General features: G+C 42.4%; 1 protein-coding gene across 1 annotated transcript; it reads right to left on the bottom strand.

The window, feature by feature from the left end:
* Positions 1-8,544: 8,544 nt before the first annotated feature.
* On the bottom strand, positions 8,545-17,608 carry LOC140720639 (uncharacterized). The gene is made up of 3 exons (XM_073035476.1): positions 17,581-17,608; positions 11,123-12,842; positions 8,545-8,589 (listed from the first exon to the last, which is right to left on the bottom strand). The coding sequence occupies exons 2-3, from the start codon at positions 11,951-11,953 to the stop codon at positions 8,545-8,547; spliced, it is 876 nt and encodes a 291-aa protein (XP_072891577.1). The 5' UTR covers positions 11,954-12,842; positions 17,581-17,608.
* Positions 17,609-18,794: the final 1,186 nt, after the last annotated feature.

The raw sequence follows: 18,794 nt of genomic DNA, 5'->3' as shown, positions 1-18,794 counted from the left end.
TGTGTGTGTTGTTTCGGATCTCCAGCACCTGCAGGTTTTGTCATGTTTGTGTTTTATGTTCTAGCTGTGTACTTTTCCTTGCAAAAATTGTGTATAATTAGTTTTCCTTGTGAATGCTGTTGCAAGTAAGTTTTTCATTGTTCCTGTGCCCACATGCACTTTGTCCTCACAATAAACACACCAATATTTTAAAGATTCTGCAATTCATTGTCCTTCATAGACCAGATTGTCTTGGACATAGCCACAGCATGGACTGACCGCCTGTAATCTTCGCTGCTTTGTACAGAGGCTTTGCTTTCTCCTTCCCGTGCATTGGAATTGCCATACCAGGCCATGATGCAACCAGTCCAGATACTTTCAATAGTGCATCTGTCGAAGTTTACTAGGGTATTTGATGACACGCCAAGCCAAATCTCCTTAAGCTTGGAAGAAAGCAGAGGAGCAGATGCACCTTGTTAGTGATTGCATCCGAGCACAAGACTGGTCATCCAAGACGAAAATGCTTAGTACACGGCCGTGGCTATGAAGAGACTAAAACAGGGGACCAAGCATACAGCCTTGAGGTACACCTAGACTGATGGCCAGTAAGGCGATGTTGTTACCAATCTGTACTAATTGTGGTCTGCCGATGAGGAAGTGAAGGATTCTGTTGCAAGGAGAAGTACAGAGGTCCAGATCCTGGAGCTTGGTGATAACTTTGGAGGATATGATTATATTAAACACTGTGCTGTAGTCAATGCACAGCAGCCTGATGTACGATATATGTCTGAAACACTAATGCAGAACACCCCCACAGTTTTTAACAGCTTGCTACTTGACAAAAAATATTAGGATGTTTCTGATGAAGTTAAAAATACATTCAAATTTATAAAAATATTAAAAATAATGCAAATGAAGTAAAATAAATTCCTTTGCCAGCTTTCCATGGTATAGAGTTGAGGACTGGACATGACTGGACATCTCTTCAGCAGTGGTGCATCTGGCCATGAAGTGTGTGCAGGAATCTGCTGTCCAACAGACCTTGGATACCTGACTTTCACCACACTCATGCAGAACTCTAAGATGCTAAAATGTGATTGGGTGATATCCAACAGAGGCCCTCCAAGGGTGCAAATAAGTAACCAAAGCTCCAATAACCTCCATTCTCTCTCTACTGAGTTTGCATGATGTTCCTGTGACAATGTAGACTTCCTTCAAGTGCTCCAGTTTCCCTCTATATTTTAAAAACATGTATGTTGGTAAGTTATTTTGCCATCTGAGCTGTCTAGGTATGTAGGGAAGAGGTAGAATGTGGGGGATTTGAGGGGAATATTACAATGAAATTGGATCACACATCTTTGGGGAGCAGTGTCTCAGAAAGGCAGTGTCCATTATTAAGGACCTCCAGCACCCAGGGCATGCCCTTTTCTCACTGTTACCATCAGGTAGAAGGTACAGAAGCCTGAAGGCACACACTCAGTGATTCAGGAACAGCTTCTTCCCCTCTGCCATCTGATTCCTGAATGGACATTGAATCTCTGGACACTACCTCACTTTTTAAAAAATATACAGTATTTCTGTTTTTGCACATTTTTAAAATCTATTCAATGTATGTAATTGATGTACTTGTTTATTTATTATTATTTTTTTTCCTCTCTGCTAGATTATGTATTGCATTGAACTGCTGCTGCTAAGTTAACAAATTTCATGTCACATGCCAGTGATAATAAACCTGATTTTTTGTTTCTGATTCTGATTAGTTAAGTTTGTGAATGGTGATTGGGTTGGTGAGGTGAAGACTCTCTTCTTGTTTCACTGCATCAGGCTTAACTGCTTACGTTGTTTCTCTTATAATGTAAATATTACATTCAAAGACAAGTTAGAACCTGTGTGGAATATGAAATTATCCTTTTTTGATGCATGTTTCAGAAAAGTGGAACCTAAATGGTGAGAGATTAGGCTCTGTTAATATTTAGTGTGACCTAGGTATGATTGCTAATGTCAGGTGCAGTTCAATAGGGCAAATGATACATCAACTCTTATGAGGAGAGACTTCAAAGTATGAGATTGCATAGGGCCTTAGCAAGATTGCATCTGGATATCTAATGTTTAGCTTGTGACTTCTTCCCCAAGAAATATTGCATTTGCCATAGATGAAGTGTAGCAAAGATTCACTATATTGGTTCCAGTGATGGCTGTGTACTGTGTGAGGAAAATTGTGTCATTTGAAACTGTATTCTCTAGCATTTAGAAGAATGAGAGCAAATGACATCAAAAGTTATAAACTTCTTAAAGGGTTTGAAATACTAGACACAGGGAGAATGTTTCTCCCTGGCTGAGAAATCTTGAACTTTGGGCAAAGTTTGAAAATATTCCATTTAAGAAATGGGATAAGAATCAGAATCAGATTTATTATTACTGACGTATGTCACGAAATTTGTTGTTTTTTGACAGTGGTGCATGGCAAGACATAAAATTTGTTAGGAATTACATAACACCCAATCCAATATAGCTGATCCTCCAGGAGGCTCAACGACAAGCTGCTCTAAAAAGCCATCTCATAGGCATTCTACAAATTCACTCTCTTGAGACCTATTACCAACCTGATTTTCCCAATCCCTTTTTAAAAAAAAATCTTGCTTCTGACTCAGTGCCCACTTGCTGTTGACATTGATGACAAAAACAGCAGATTCAGGCAATCTAAAATATAGATAATGTTAGAAGTTCTCAGAGCAGTCACTGTCTGTGAAAAGAGAAACAGTCCAGCTTGACAGATCGAAGAAATGAAAATAATTATATAAATAATATATTAAGAAATTAAAATTATATATAGAAATATCATCACTGAACTTATAATTTCAGAGGATCTATCCTGGATCCAGCATGCAAGTGCTATTACAAAGAAGGCACAGCAGCACTTGTACTTTCCTCGTAGTTTGTGAAGATTCAGCACATCATCTACAACTTTAGCAAACCTCTATAGATCTACGCTGGAGAGTATACTGACTGGTTGCATCACAGTTTGGTATGGAAACATCAATGCCTTTGAACAGAAAAGCCTACAAAATGTTGTGGATACAGCCCAGTCCATCAAGAGTAAAGCCCTCCCTACCATTGAGCACATTTACAAAGAGCGCTGTTGCAGGAAACAGCATCCATCATCAGGGATCCCCACCACCCAGGTCATGCTCTGCTGCCACCAGGAAGGAGGAACAGGAGATTCAGAACAAACACCACCAACTTCAGGAGCAGTTATTACACCCTCTGGAACCAGAAGAGATAACTTCACTTGTCCCATCACTAAACTGTTCCCACAACCTATGGACTCACTTTAAAGGACCCATCTGATATTTTTACTTATTTATTATTACTATTTTGATTGTTTCTTTTCTTACTGTATTGCACAGTTTGATCTCTTTTGCACATCGGTTGTTGTCTTGTCTGTGACTTTTCATTAATGCAATTGTGTTTCTTTGTATTTACTGTGAATTCCTGCAAGGAAATGAATCTATGGTGACATATGTGTACTTTGACAATATGTTTACTTTGAAATTTGAATTCTGAAGTAGAGAATGTTTGGGGAGGATTTGTGGGACAGAACAGGATGTTGGTGCAAGGCAAAACGGGGTAATCATAGAAATGTAAAATGGGTCTAGAGCAGGAGCTCCTAACCTGGGGTCCAGGGACCCCCTTGCTTAATGGTATTGGTCCATGGCATAAAAACTATGTCGGGAACCCCTAGTCTAGAGGAAGTGTAAATGGAATTCATTTTCTGAAATGGTTGAACTCACTGTTTTGTCTGGAAGGCTCTAATGTATACAATTGAAAGATTTGGTGTTTATCCTTAAGCTTCAGTCAAACCTCACTCGAGCAGTGCACACTCAAACCAGAGAATGAGAATGGGGTAGACTAGAAAAGAAACCGAAAGGCAACCAACACTTCTGGGTAAAGCATGCAGAGGAAACTGAGGTGCCTGCAAAGCAAATGAAGGAAGCCATCAAATAAAGAAACTTCAACATTGCTTGAAGTACAGGCAATTTGCTGTTTTTCCTGGAAGTGCCTGGAGACTTGGTTAGTGGAACGAATTGATGTAAAAGGGAAGATGTGGTATCTTTTGTGCTTAGGAGGGAAGATGAGAGGGGAAGAGAAAAAAAGCAATGGGGTGATTGAAGAGCCAATATTTTGGTAAGTCCTGTTCCACTAGCTGTTGGAAAGAAAATATTTTGTCAACACTTAAGATCGGCAGAAATGGCTAAGACTGAATATGTGCTTGTTTTCAGTGTGGAAAGTATTGAGAGTATAAGATGCCCATCACTGTAATTAGGAGGAGAATGATACAAGCAAAACATAGAACATGGCACATGGAACATGAAACTGCACAGGCCCTTCTGTCCACATCTTGCTGAACGTAATGCCAGTTTAAACTAAATCTCTTCTGCCTGCACATGATTATCCATTTTTTAACAAGTTAATTTGGAGTGTTTTCTTCAGCTTCGGTCACTCTGCTGAAAAACACACCGAGGAGATTTACGAAGATGTTGCACAGACTTAAGGGTCTGAGCCATGTAGAGAGGCTGGCAAACGGAGTGTTGGAGATGAGAGGTGACATAGAGGAGCAAAAGAGTTCAGAATCAGAATCAGGTTTCACATCACTGGCGTATGTCATGAAATTTGTTGCTTTGTGGCAGCAGTACATTGCAATACATAATAAATTACTTTAAAATAACAATAAGAAACATATATTAAAAATAAAAAAAGTAGAACAAAAAAACCAAAAGACAGTGAGGTAGTGTACGTGTTCATTATCCCTTCAGAAATCTGGTGGCAGAAGTGAAGAAGCTGTTCGTGAAACATTGAGGGCATCTTCAGGTTCCTGTACTACTTCTTTGGTGATATTATTGAGAAGAAGGCATGTTCTGGGTTAGCAAGTAGACCCAATTAACCATTGTGGTGGGAAGGGGGTTGGGATTCTTTGAGATGACAAAATTGTGAAAAAATAACTAGAAATGCTATGTGCAGGCAAAAGCATTAGGCCAGATATGACTGAAACAGAGAAAGAGAAGAATGACGTCATACCTCACAGTAGAAAATAAACACTTTAATATAAATAGAGAAAGGGTGATAAAGAAATGGAAAAATGAACGGAGCAAAACCAAAATACGACCAACTCCAGTGCCCCAAGAGAATACCCCTCACAGAAGAAAATGATGGCTACAAGGACACATTGGGTATTCTGTAGTGCGTAACTCACCCCCTTACACCCCCTTATAACCTAAGGTGCAGACTCTAAAGTACAAATCTGGAACATAATGAAATACTCTATTTGCCTGGATGTGTGCAGATCCAATAACAAACAAGAATCTCCATACCAGTCTGCACGACCAGTACATCATCATCACACTACCGTTACCTGACGAAGGGTCTTGGCCCGAAACGTCGACAGTGCTTCTTCCTATAGATGCTGCCTGGCCTGCTGTGTTCCACCAGCGTTTTGTGTGTGCACTACCATTACCATTGTGTTGTGGCTACAGTATTGTAAATTCCACAAAATGAGGGGTCAGCTGTTGGAGGTATGAGCATCTCTAAGTTGTGGGTCCATGAACCAATTGAAACAACTTCATTATTCCTTTTTTTTTGCATTTTCTATACCGCTGCTGCAAAACAACAAATTTCAAGTCAGATCGTAATAATAAACCTAACCCTGAAAATGCACTGTGGTTACTTGCCAAAGCTAACCCGAAATGTTCTCTCAAGCTCACAATCACTCCCACCAAAAGCAGATGCATGGGATCACCACCTCCTGCAGATTTCCCCCCAGGCCTTACACCATCCTGATTTGCAAAGTATCATTGTGCTTTCCTTGTTACAGGGTACAAATCCCCAAAACCACCTTGGCTTGGGGACTTGCACCTCGCCTGGAAGGTCTGAAGCTGTTTAATAACTGGCTCACGACCACTTTCTTCAAGGGCAGCATGATAGTGTAAAGGCTGATTTATACTTGTACATCACATCTACGCCGTAGGTACCGCGTACCCTACGTTGTAGGGTGGCGTGCACCTCCCCAAAAAACTCACTCACGCGTCACAGCGATGCAGACCGCAACAACTGTGATTGGTCCGCTTGGTAGAATTGCACTTCCTCCTACACATTTCCGGTTGCTTCTTCTCCGCCATGTCCGTAGGCTGTGCATACACCGATGCGAAATAGATGAACCAAATTGTCAAATCTACCTGCCGACATGTGAAAATGTTTGAAATGCATTTCCTCGTCCATGTCTCTCATGAAGAAACTCAAAACAGTGGCATAGAAACCCCACCGCCTACTAGCATTTAGGCGCACACCAACGCATGCTCGCTATGGCGTAGAGCTACGCAGAAGTGAAAATCAGGGCTATGGCGTAGCCCGTACACACAAGTATAAATCAGCCATAACAGTTAGCATAATGTTTTACATCCAGTGCATCCTCGAACTGTGTTGGTTGCTGAAGCAATGACACATTTCGGCTGTATGTTTCAATATTTTAATGTACATGTGATTAGTAAAGCAAATTGTTAATCTTTACTGCTTCCCTCAACAGGTGCATCTGTATCCTGGAAGAAAAGGAAAAATAAGAAAGAAAAGTTCGGTACTGCCTGATTCCACTGACCATTAACATTCTTTCCTTTTGTCCTTCCCTTGCACCCCACTTGATTGAGTTATGCACTGAATAAGATGTATGATCTAAAACCATTGCCTACTCTTTTGAAGTGTACTTAGTCACCCATTAACACAGGAGATTGGAGGTATTGACATGCACATATGCCGATAGTCCCTTTGACAAAAGTCAGCTCCTGTTAAAGGGGGTATGAAGTCTTGCTTGTGAATTATTTTTCTTACTTGTTTATCAGAACCAAACAATGTAATGATGGGATTAGATTAAACTAATTTAGTTGCTTGTTATTTTTGTTAAAAAAATGTTTAAACATGTTAAAACAGAGATCTAGAAAGATCTCTTCCACCTCATCTCTATTACTTCGTTAATGTTTTCAAGCTCTGGAAAATGGTTCTTAGTACATTTTGTAAGATCTTGTTAAATTCTGTAGATTTGAAACAATTTTCTGATTGCATTCTGTGATTTGAACTTTTAATGAATTCTGGTAAAGGATCACTGTGCTTTCCAAAACAAGGACACACTTTGCAGATTCCTTGTTCATGGGGACAGTGCATTATGTTCAGAGAAATAAAATGTTAATGTATAGATCTTTATATTGTTATCCACCAATTTTCTCCCCATTACTGCCTCAGTTCATTTGAAAGCTTTTTTTTGTTAGAAATTGCAGCATTGATTAAGAAATGATAGGCTAATATGGGACCTAAGATTCTGGTACAGGTAAAGCTGGAGGTGCAGGAGGGTGCACGGTGATCATGTGGTTCAGCTATCATTTTCAGTGCTCACCTGTGTGCCCTGCAAGGGGTTTGAGGTTCATTCTGAAGACTAACCCAAGTACATCTTTTCCATTAACTTGTGTACTTGATAGTGGGCCAGGGAAACCCACACATTACAGCAGAACATTTTTCACCCAAGAATGCTGTGAGAACATCCTTGAATTTCTTTCCTCCACCAACCTGGCAATATTCTGCTGTGGCTGAGTTTAGAGCAACAAACTTGCTGACAGAAAGCCATAGCCTGCCCATTGGATTTGGATGAATTTAAGTTGCCAAGGATTTTGGCCTGGGGGAGAACACCGACATCATCAGGAGGACTTTGTGGAGAGTTTTAATCGTAGCTCTTCAGTGCTGCTCAATAGACAGCTTTCTGCTGGAGTAGAGATCCTGATCTTCAAACACTATTTTCCCCCTCTAACGACTGTCCTTTGTATTCCTTTTGGAGTTGTCATGCACAGAATATCATGTCCACAGTGTAGGTAACTAGGAAGCAACTTTTGTACACTGGGAAGTGTGCAGGAGAGTAAGTCTCTGGCAATGACTTCCCTTGATTATATAGCAGGGGGCCCCTTAGTAGTTATAGCATTCAACTCAGTTTCTTTTCCTGAAGATAGTTACAAAGTACAACAACTCTAAGTCTCTCCTCCTCTTGCATCTGAAAGGTATGGGAGATGGGGCTGTGAATTTGTATCAGAAGTTACTCACCAGCAAGTATTAGAACTCCAACAGCATATCAATTGCTCCAAAGACCTTGTTGTTTTCCTGTTGTCCTCTAAGTCTTCTCATCTTCTCTGTCAGTCTGAGCTGGAAGTGAGGTTGGATCAAGTGGCCTGCCATGGTTTGGAAGAAGGCTTGTACCAAGGAGAGTCTTCGAAGTGCCCCTTCCAGCAGGCATTGATCTCATCTCAAGCTTCAATGAATCTCTTGCATTATTCCTTCTCAGCCAAATGGGTCTTAGGACTGTAGCTGGTCCTGGCAGTCCTGAAGAATCAACACAAAGGTTTTTACTGAGACTGAATTTCTTCATTATTTCCATAATCGTTGCCGGGTGACAATGTTTTCTATAGGCTTCATCTTTAATTTTTGTGGAACTGCTTTTATGGAGAATTGATAAAAGTTTCTGAACTAAGATAACGTGCATTAGACACAGCCAAAACGGTAAATGTGCAGCAGGTCAGACAGCACCTGTGCAAACAGAAATAGAATTAATACTTCAGGTAAAAAAATACTTCAGAGCTGGGAGCAAGAAAAAAAACCCATTGGTTTTATGTAGCAGTGTGAGTCAGAAAGGACAAATCGGACAATGAGAACATCCTTGATAGACTAAGGCCAGGATTGGGGAGCAGTATCCAAGTGGTTAATAGCAGCAGTTAGACTGTAATAATGTAGACAAAGAAATGCAAAATGCTGCAAAATGCAGGACTGTTGGACATGCCAGCAAGTCAGGCTATGTTAATGGAGAGCAAAACGAAGCCAATATCAGAGTCCTGCCACAGACAGAAAGCAGGTTACCAGAACTTGTGGAAGGCATTGATACTGTTACGAAAACCCCGTAACCAGGTAACTTACCAGCAAAGATAGATGGATCAGCTGAGTCGGATGCTACTATTTTCAAACGTTTTATTCAAAAAGGGGCACAAACGTAAGGTTAATACAAACATTCAGATCATATACGTCGTCAATACTCAATCTAAAACACCGGTGTAATAATAATTAATCAGAAATAAGCTCTATAGTTGTCTAGGGGTAATACTGAGTCCAATTGAATATTAAAGTCACTTAGAAATCTGCAGTCTTTTCCGTTTGGGAACCGCTGGCATTTCACGTGTTGGAGAGAGAGAGGACTGGTGAAAGAAAGAACACTTGCCCGTTGTCTTTGCAAAACAATTCCCTGGAATCAGTTGTTAGCTAAAAGCGATTTTCCTTTGGCTTCAGCCACAGATTCCCGATCCGGAATCTGACGCACATGGCCTCCTAAAAAAAAATGGCTTCCCGCTCCCACGGGAATCGGTATCATGCTTCCTTGGTGTCTTCTTGGTGCGTCTGAGGGTCCTCCCCTCAGACCCGCCTTTATACTTCTTCACGGGATCGCAGGTGTCAATCAAGTTGCAGGTAATGCGATCTCTCTCGCAACCAGCCCACTTTGCCCGAGGGCTTTTCAGGTGGTCTCCATGAGACAATAGTCAAAGTCACTTTTTATTCTGCTTCTTGGGAGAACGTGGTCTTTCGCACGTCTCTCTCTCTTGGGTCAGTTGACCCCCCTTAACTAGAGTTCTTGCGATTTTCACAAAGGAGGGGGCCAACGGCATAACACCTCCCCCCATAATGGGTTTTTAACCAGCGGTTAAAACCAGGTTGACACAGGAATTTATTTTTTTTGAATCTACATACTACACAAGCTTTTCTCTTCACAGAGTACTACTGTTATACATTCAAGTCAGTATCTAAACAGGTAACAAGTACAGTGCCCCTTTTCTTTAATACCTTAACCTCATGTGCCATACTAACGCCTGGTAGCATCAAACTTCAGCTCAATAACCACCTTATTTATTTGCTTTCTTCAGCAACATAACTAAGGAGGTGTGATCTTAGCTTTCATACATCTACAAAGGTTCATGCAAAAGACAAATTTTTATGTTACTTTCAAACTTAACAGTCAATCTTCCATGGGGTTGTCTATTATTCACATACTTTGTCGAAATCCCTTAAAACCAGATCCTGTTATTTAAAATGGCATCCCGTCAACCCTCGCCCCGTTTCCAGTTAAGCTTGTGCACCAGTGTGGAATAGGCTTTCGCCTGCTCCTTTCATATGAGTTATTTTATCAACAATGTGTTCCAAACTTAGACCATTTTCCGATTTTTCCACACAATTCTTTAATTTTAAGCAAGTTGTTGGTTTTATCTTCAGGACCCTGCATGTTATTAGCTTTCAGTTTAAACTCTTGGTCCAAACAGCATTTCAAATTCTGCCTTTTCACAGCACCCTCTTGAATAACAATAGCGTGTGGGGCACCTTTACATTCCAAATCAACCTGTAATTGATTCGCAGGCACCGTGTTACCAAGCCATTGTCTCTGCAGCCTGGTTGCTGCTTCTGACATCAATCCAGACATTAAATTTTCTTCCTTCGATTTGGGAATTACAGATTTCCCGTCTCCCTCCACAACAACAGTTATCTCCCCATTCGTAAACTCCACATTAACTCTGAAGACCCCCTTCTGTACAACCCTCTGGGAACTCACACTTCCCAAGGTTAACCCCTTTTTCCCCGAACCAGGTCTATCTGACTCACGAGGACGGCCGCCCCGTTCCCCCGAATCAAATACCTCAGACTTCCCCTGAGCTTCGTTACCAGGGTCAGCACCACGTGCATCCCCATCTTGGACACACTCAAACGGGACATTGGCCTCTTCCAGGCTTTCAACACCCGTACCTTTTTCAAATTCTAACGTCCCCCGATCCTTCCAGTTACTCTCTAGGCAGCCCCCCGTTGGGGAAGGCGCAACCCTGCGAGCTGAAACAACCTCCTCGGCCATTTCAGCTGACTTCTCCACAGCAAGGATACCCTTCCTCTCTAAGACTGCCCTCACTTCACTCTCGGGACCATCGAGAACATCTTTAGAACTCTCAACTTCTCCAAACAATTCTGCCAAACCAGACAGATCAACCACGTCCAACTCTGGACGTTTTAACAGCTTTATCCGTTTATTTCCTACCTCTAGGACCTTTCTCTTCACTAAGGGGAGGGCTATCTCCTTACCCTTACCCCATTTCACTTTACTACTTTCTGTTTTACCACCCTCGGAACCCTCGTGGTATAGGGTCGGTAAAAACGTCTTGGCCAAATCACTACTGGCCCGATTTAAACTGCTCTCGTTCTCAGCTGCTTTTCTCGACAGGCTGCGAGTGACCGCGCATGCGCGACAGCTTTGGGACTCCAGGGGCGGGGCCACCGTACTCGCCGGTCGGCGGGTCGGCATCATGGCTGCCCAAATCCTCCCTCCTGCTAACACACTTTGTAACAACGCGACCCACTGCTCTTGTGGCCACTTCTGGTTCACTGCCACCTTTTCAAAAAGCAAGAAATAACTATCAACATCCGTCTCCTCGAACGGAGGTACTAATCTCAGCTCCCGACTAACATCAAACCCCTCCTCTCTCTCTATCCCTTGAGCTCTTCGCTCTTGCCTTCGCCTGTCCAGCTCCAATTCATGGATCCTTTGTTTCTCTGTCTCTGCTCGTTCCTTCTCTCTCCCGACCACTTCTAGCTCTTTTGACTTAATTTCATGTTCCCACCGTAATCTCTCTATCTCTAACTGATCCGTCGTACCAGCGGGTACTTTTTCAGGGATATTTTCCAACTCCTCTGCTTCAAACACATTCTCCCCAATGTAATACTGAGTTATGGCCCTTCGCACCTCCCGGTTTTTCATGGACGACTTCACCTCTGCGAGGTTTAACCCCTTCCCCAAATTTAACAAGTCTGATTTGGTGGCCATCTCTAGCGCCTCCATAGTTGGGCTTTTCATAAATTCACCCACGTCCATCTTTGCTGGTTTCCTGTCTGGCTACCTGCGTAACCAGATTTACGTTTGGACTTACAGCCCGATTCACTGACCCTCCCGTTTGGTTTCAAATCCCGGACGAGCCCCCACTTGTTACGAAAACCCCGTAACCAGGTAACTTACCAGCAAAGATAGATGGATCAGCTGAGTCGGATGCTACTATTTTCAAACGTTTTATTCAAAAAGGGGCACAAACGTAAGGTTAATACAAACATTCAGATCATATACGTCGTCAATACTCAATCTAAAACACCGGTGTAATAATAATTAATCAGAAATAAGCTCTATAGTTGTCTAGGGGTAATACTGAGTCCAATTGAATATTAAAGTCACTTAGAAATCTGCAGTCTTTTCCGTTTGGGAACCGCTGGCATTTCACGTGTTGGAGAGAGAGAGGACTGGTGAAAGAAAGAACACTTGCCCGTTGTCTTTGCGAAACAATTCCCTGGAATCAGTTGTTAGCTAAAAGCGATTTTCCTTTGGCTTCAGCCACAGATTCCCGATCCGGAATCTGACGCACATGGCCTCCTAAAAAAAAATGGCTTCCCGCTCCCACGGGAATCGGTATCATGCTTCCTTGGTGTCTCCTTGGTGCGTCTGAGGGTCCTCCCCTCAGACCCGCCTTTATACTTCTTCACGGGATCGCAGGTGTCAATCAAGTTGCAGGTAATGCGATCTCTCTCTCAACCAGCCCACTTTGCCTGAGGGCTTTTCAGGTGGTCTCCATGAGACAATAGTCAAAGTCACTTTTTATTCTGCTTCTTGGGAGAACGTGGTCTTTCGCACGTCTCTCTCTCTTGGGTCAGTTGACCCCCCTTAACTAGAGTTCTTGCGATTTTCACAAAGGAGGGGGCCAACGGCATAACAATACCTATAGGTAGAAGATAAGACATTGTTCCTCAAACCTACATTTCACCTCATTGTAATGGTGCAGGGGCCACAGTCTGAAAGGTTAGAGAGGGAGTGGGATGGCAAATTAAAATCATAGGCAATAGGAAGATCAGGATTGCCTCTACAAATTGAACACATGTGCTTCACAAAGGGGGTCACCCAATCTATGTCTGTTTTTTTCCAATAGTGTGTGGAACCCCATTAAGAATTTCAAATGCAGTAAATCACTATTGCAGCTACAAGGACAGCTTGGTGTCTTTACATGGTGGGAAGGGAAGAGGTGAAAGAATGGATGTTGCATCTTCTGTGGTTGTATAAGGAAGTGCGGTGGGTATGGAACTGGTGTGTGGGGTTGGAGGAGTGTACCAAGGAGATCCATCTCTGTTGTATTTATGCCAATGATGAGTCTTTCTGCACACGTGCCTCTGAAATATTTCTCTTCTTCCTTACTCAAGGTTCCCAACCCCTAATACCATAGTGGACAGAGCCATTGACTATACCTGACTATTTTTTGAAACTCTGCTCTGACATCGTCTCCTCTTGGACAAGAATTAAATCGTCAATTCTCAAATTCCACTTCAATGGCCTTCAATTTCAATAGAGCATCCTTTGCAATTACTGCCACAATGCTCTACAATTACATCCCCCATCAACCCTCACTTTTCAGCATTTCAAATGAACTGTTCATTTGGCAATTGTCTCGTCTGCTCTTCTGTCTTACCTGACCTGCTGTGTGGTTCCAGTATTTTGTTTTTGTTTCACACTTTCAGTATTTTCAGGTTTTCTTTGGAAATTTCCTCTGCAGTTTCTTTGGAGGTGCTGATTACAACAGACTAGATGATGGCCTAGGACTATTGGCACGTGGCTGTTCCCCTCAATTGGCAGTTAGACTTTCTGAGATGCTTCCCTTCCCAGTTTACCTAAACACAATGACTCCTTGTTAGTGCACATACCCAATTTCAGCTTTACTCCAGCATTTTGTGTGTGTTGCTTCAATTTCTCCCTATTGTGAGTAATGGACACTTTGAAAATTTAAGTGAGCTTTTACTGTGAGCTTGCAGTATGTATTGGCTGAGAAACATTTCTAAAGAGCCCTGTTCTGTCCTGATGTACAGACCTGGATATATTTCTATTATTTATCCTACTTATTTATCCCGTGTTATAAAAATTCACTTTAGATACTGAACATCCATTGAACCAAGGACTGCTTCAAGAAAATACATAAAAATAATTAACACAACTTGGTGAAAAATTATTTTGAGGTGCATCTTATGAAGGGGTATTTAGCAGAGAAGGAACTCTGAGAATAGGGAAATAGCTGTTATTATTCCATGGATTAGATTAGATTGTGAGGACACTCAGTCATCGTTTATTGTCATTTAGTAACGCATGCATTAAGAAATGATACAACGTGTAGCTGGAGACAAGGTATCAAGTATGCTGATGGACTGAGAAGATAGGCTGCCAGCTAGCGATAGAGAGTGAGATAAGCTGGGAACCACAGAACAAAGTACAGAGGAGGAAGGTCACATGATTGACACCTGGAAAGAGCACAGCTGAGACAGCATTCCAACTAAGTGACTGCACCACAAAAAGCAATATGAACAAACTATAGGTATCCTGTGAAGGGATTACGTGATGTGAAAAATACGGGCATGAGAAGTGCTTATCTTTAAATTTTCCTGATAAGGTAAGATGATTGTTTTTAAAACAACACACACAAGATGCTGGTGGAACACAGCGGGCCAGGCAGCATCTATAAGGAGAAGTGCTGTCGACGTTTCGGGCCGAGACCCTTCTTTAGGACTAACTGAAAGGAGAGATACTAAGAGATTTGAAAGTAGTGGGGGGAGGGGGAATGCGATATGATAGGAGAAGACCGGAGGGGGTGGGGTGAAGCTAAGAGTTGGAAAGGTGATTGGCAAAAGTGATACAGAGCTGGAGAAGGGAAAGGATCATGGGACGGGAGGCCTCGGGAGAAAGAAGGGGGGAGGGGGGAGCACCAGAGGGAGATGGAGAACAGGCAAACAACTAAATATGTCAGGGATGGGGTAAGAAGGGGAGGAGGGGCATTAATGGAAGTTAGAGAAGTCAATGTTCATGCCATCAGGTTGGAGGCTACCCAGCCCGTATATAAGGTGTTGTTCCTCCAACCTGAGTGTGGATTCATCTTGACAGTAGAGGAGGCCATGGATAGACATATCAGAATTGGAATGGGACGTGGAATTAAAATGTGTGGCCACTGGGAGATCCTGCTTTCTCTGGCGGACCGAGCGTAGGTGTTCAGCAAAACGGTCTCCCAGTCTGCGCCGGGTCTCACCAATATATAAAAGGCCACACCGGGAGCACTGGATGCAGTATACCACACCAGCCGACTCACAGGTGAAGTGTCGCCTCACCTGGAAGGACTGTCTGGGGCCCTGAATGGTGGTGAGGGAGGAAGTGTAAGGGCAGGTGATTTTTTTAATCCTGTTTTTGGATGAGAGACAACTGGAAGTGAATGGTTTCAGAATTATGAGAGCCCAGGCTGGGCTAAGAACAAATAAACACACACAAGCTGCTGAATGAACTTTCTTAACACTGGTTCAACATAGAGCATAGACCATAGAACATTACAGCACAGTACAGGTCTTTTGGCCCATGATCTTGTGCTGACTTATACAAAGCTACTCTACTATCAGTCAAAACCTTCCCTCTTAACACAGCCCACAGCCTTCCATTTTTATTACATTCATGTGCATACCTAAGAGTCTCTCGAATATCCCTATTGAATCAGATCCATCACCACCCCAGCAGTGCATCATTCCATACACCTTAGCATCAGAAGTAGATTTGTTTTACATCGGCATATATTTTTGTTTAGTCACCTTAAATTTACGTCATCTCATATTAGCCATTTCTGTCCTGGGAAAAAGATGCTGTCCGTCTCTCATAACCTTACACACCACTATCAATTCACCTCTCATCCTCCGTCACTCAAAAGAGAAAAAGCTTTAGCTCACGCAACCTTTCCTTACAAGACATTTTCTCTAATCAGCATAGCATTCTGGTCAATCTCCTTTCTAAACTGAGAAGACTAAATCTGAACACAATAACCAGTGGTCTAGCCAGTGCAACATTACCTCACTGATTTATGAAGGCTAGCACACCATATGCCTTTTTAACCACCCTATCAACATACATGACAGCTTTTGTGAGCTCTATAGATGTGGACCCCAAGATCCCCAATTAGTGTAATGCTGTTACAGCACCAGCAATCCATGTTCAATTCTGCTGTTGTTTATATGCAGTTGTATGTTTGCCCGTGACCACATGGGTCTCCTCTAAGTGCTCTGTTTTCTCCCACATTCCAAGGACCAATGGGTTAGTAGGCTAATAGGGTGTAATTGGGTGGTGCTGGCTCGTGGAATCTCTAAGTTTTTTTTGTTGAAAATCCTGAGCATCATGTACTAAATGCTGGAGGAACTCAGTAAGTCAGACAGCATCTATGAAATTGCATAAACAGTTGATGTCTCAGGCTGAGTCCTTCAGACAGAATTAGGCCAGTCGGCACATCGAGTTTACTCCACCATTCCACTAGCCCTCTCAACTCCATTCTCCTGCATTCTCCCCGTAACTTTTGATGGCCTGATTAATCAAGAACCTATCAACCTCCACCTTAAATGTACCCAATGGCTTTGCCTGCACAACTGCTTGTGGCAGTGAATTCCACAGCCTCACCATCCTATGGCTAAAGGAATTTTTCCTCATCTGTTCTAAATGGATGGCCCTCTATTCTGAGACACTGCTCTCTGGTCCTAGACTTTTGCACTATAGGAATATCTTCTCCACATCCACTCTATCTAGACCTTTCAATATTGGATAGCTGTCAATGAGATCCCACCTCATTCTTCTAAACACAAGCGAATACAGGCCCAGAGCCATCAAATGCTCTTCATATCATAACCCTTCATTCCTGGGATCATTCCCATGAACCTCCTCTGGCCCCTCTTCAATGCCAGCACATCTTTTCTAAGATAAGGGCACAAAAACGGCTCACAATCCTCCTAGTGCGGTGCAACCAAGGCTTTATAAAGCCTCAGCATTACATCTTTGCTTTTGTATTCTAGTCCTCTCGAAATTAATGCTAACATTGCATTTCTTCTTTACCATTGACTTAACTTACAACTTAACCTTTAGAAAATCTTGCATGGACTCCCAAGTCCCTTCGCACCTCTGATTTTTGAATTTTCTCCCCACTTAGAGAATAGTCCACACCTTTATTCCTTCTACCAAAGTGCACGACCATGCACTTTCCCTATACTTTTGCAGACACCCTGTTTCCTCAACACTACCTGCCCCTCCACCTGTCTTCACATCTTCCACAAAATTTGCCACAAAATCACCAATCCCTTCATCTAAACCATTGATATACAGTATAACATGAAAAGAGATGGCCCCAACACCGACCCCTGCTGTTACGTTTTGTGACTCCAAAAGAAAAACAAGGGTTTTAGTTTACTGCCTTAATTTTGTTTTTACTTTTTAGCATATATAAGGTGACATAATGATGTATCATATGACTTTCACATACTTTTACTTATAACCTGTAATGAAGTGTACTTCATTACACACAGTATACTATATAATACAGCTACTGTATAAATATCCAGAGCACAGTAAATTTTAGGTAGTCCCACTTAAGCCTAAAGGTTTTATTGTTGTGGAGGATTTCTTACTTTCTTGTGGGATAACGTCTTTCTTGATGGAGGGTAGAAGGGAAGCCACTCTGCTTGCCAGGTGTTCTTGTGGCTATGAAGCAATATCAGATTCTGGGGCCTCCTCGGTGATGGTGTAAGAATTATCTCTGGGACTGCAGCAAGTGGTTCTGACAGCTCTGGATACCTTTCTTCTGTACGTGCTGGCATCTTGCTCGATCTGCCGATCTATCCCAGGCCACTAGACGAAGTATTGACCCGACATTTTCATTTTGGCCATGCCTAGATGACCGGCATGTAGCTCCTCCAACACTTTAGCTCTCAGCTTGGATGGTACAACCACTCTCAATCCCCACACAAGGCAACCTCTGTTAAGGGCAATTTCATCCCAGTGCTGACAAAAAGGGGTTCTGGATTTCTACTGCATATTCCAGCTATTTTGGGTTGCCATGGAGACCTGAGACAGTGTGGAGTCTGTTTTGATTTCCCTTTGGATCATCTCTGCTGTTAAAGGGAGACTTTGGATTTGCATTAGGAAGAATACATCAAAAAAAGTGTCCTGCTTTGTAAATATTTCAGGTATTTTCTTTTCCAAGGGTAAATGGGACAATCCATCAGTATTTTCATAATTAGTTACCCTGTTGAACTCTACCTCGTAGTTGCGTCCTCCAAGAAAGAGCCCATTTCTGCTGCTGCTGTTAGATGAACACCATTCTGTGAGAGATTAGTGGTTGATGACCTGTAATGGGGTAAACTCTCTCCCATACAAGTCCTAGCTGAAAAATGTTACACCCCAAACCAGACTCAAGGACCCTCTCTCAATCTGTGAGTAATCTTTCTCTGCAGCAGTAAGAACAAAGGCTATGAGATGCTCATTCCCATCACTCCTAACATGGGTGAGTGCAGTGTCAGTGGTCACCATTTCTCTTGCCTTTCAGAAAGCCACCTCACACTGCTTTGTCCATTGTCATCTCTTCCTGATCTGTAGTAATGAGTTCAAGGGGTGGAGCACAGTTGCCAGGTTTGGCTGGAACCTGTTATTGTAATTGACAAATCCTAAAAGAGATCGCACCTGTGACACATCCTTTGGCCTTGGGGCATCCACCACTGCTTCAATTTTCTCAGTACACTTGTGTAATCATTGTGTGTTTATGGTGTGACCACAACAAGTGACGTTTGGTTTAAAGAATTCACAATATGTTGTGTCGTGCTCTGAGCCCGTCATCTTCTAATAT

The sequence above is a fragment of the Hemitrygon akajei genome, chromosome 2 (genome assembly GCF_048418815.1).
Source record: "Hemitrygon akajei chromosome 2, sHemAka1.3, whole genome shotgun sequence".
NCBI lineage: Eukaryota > Metazoa > Chordata > Chondrichthyes > Myliobatiformes > Dasyatidae > Hemitrygon > Hemitrygon akajei.
The sequence above is the reverse complement of the archived record's forward strand: the minus strand, read 5'-3'. Positions and strand labels throughout refer to the sequence as shown.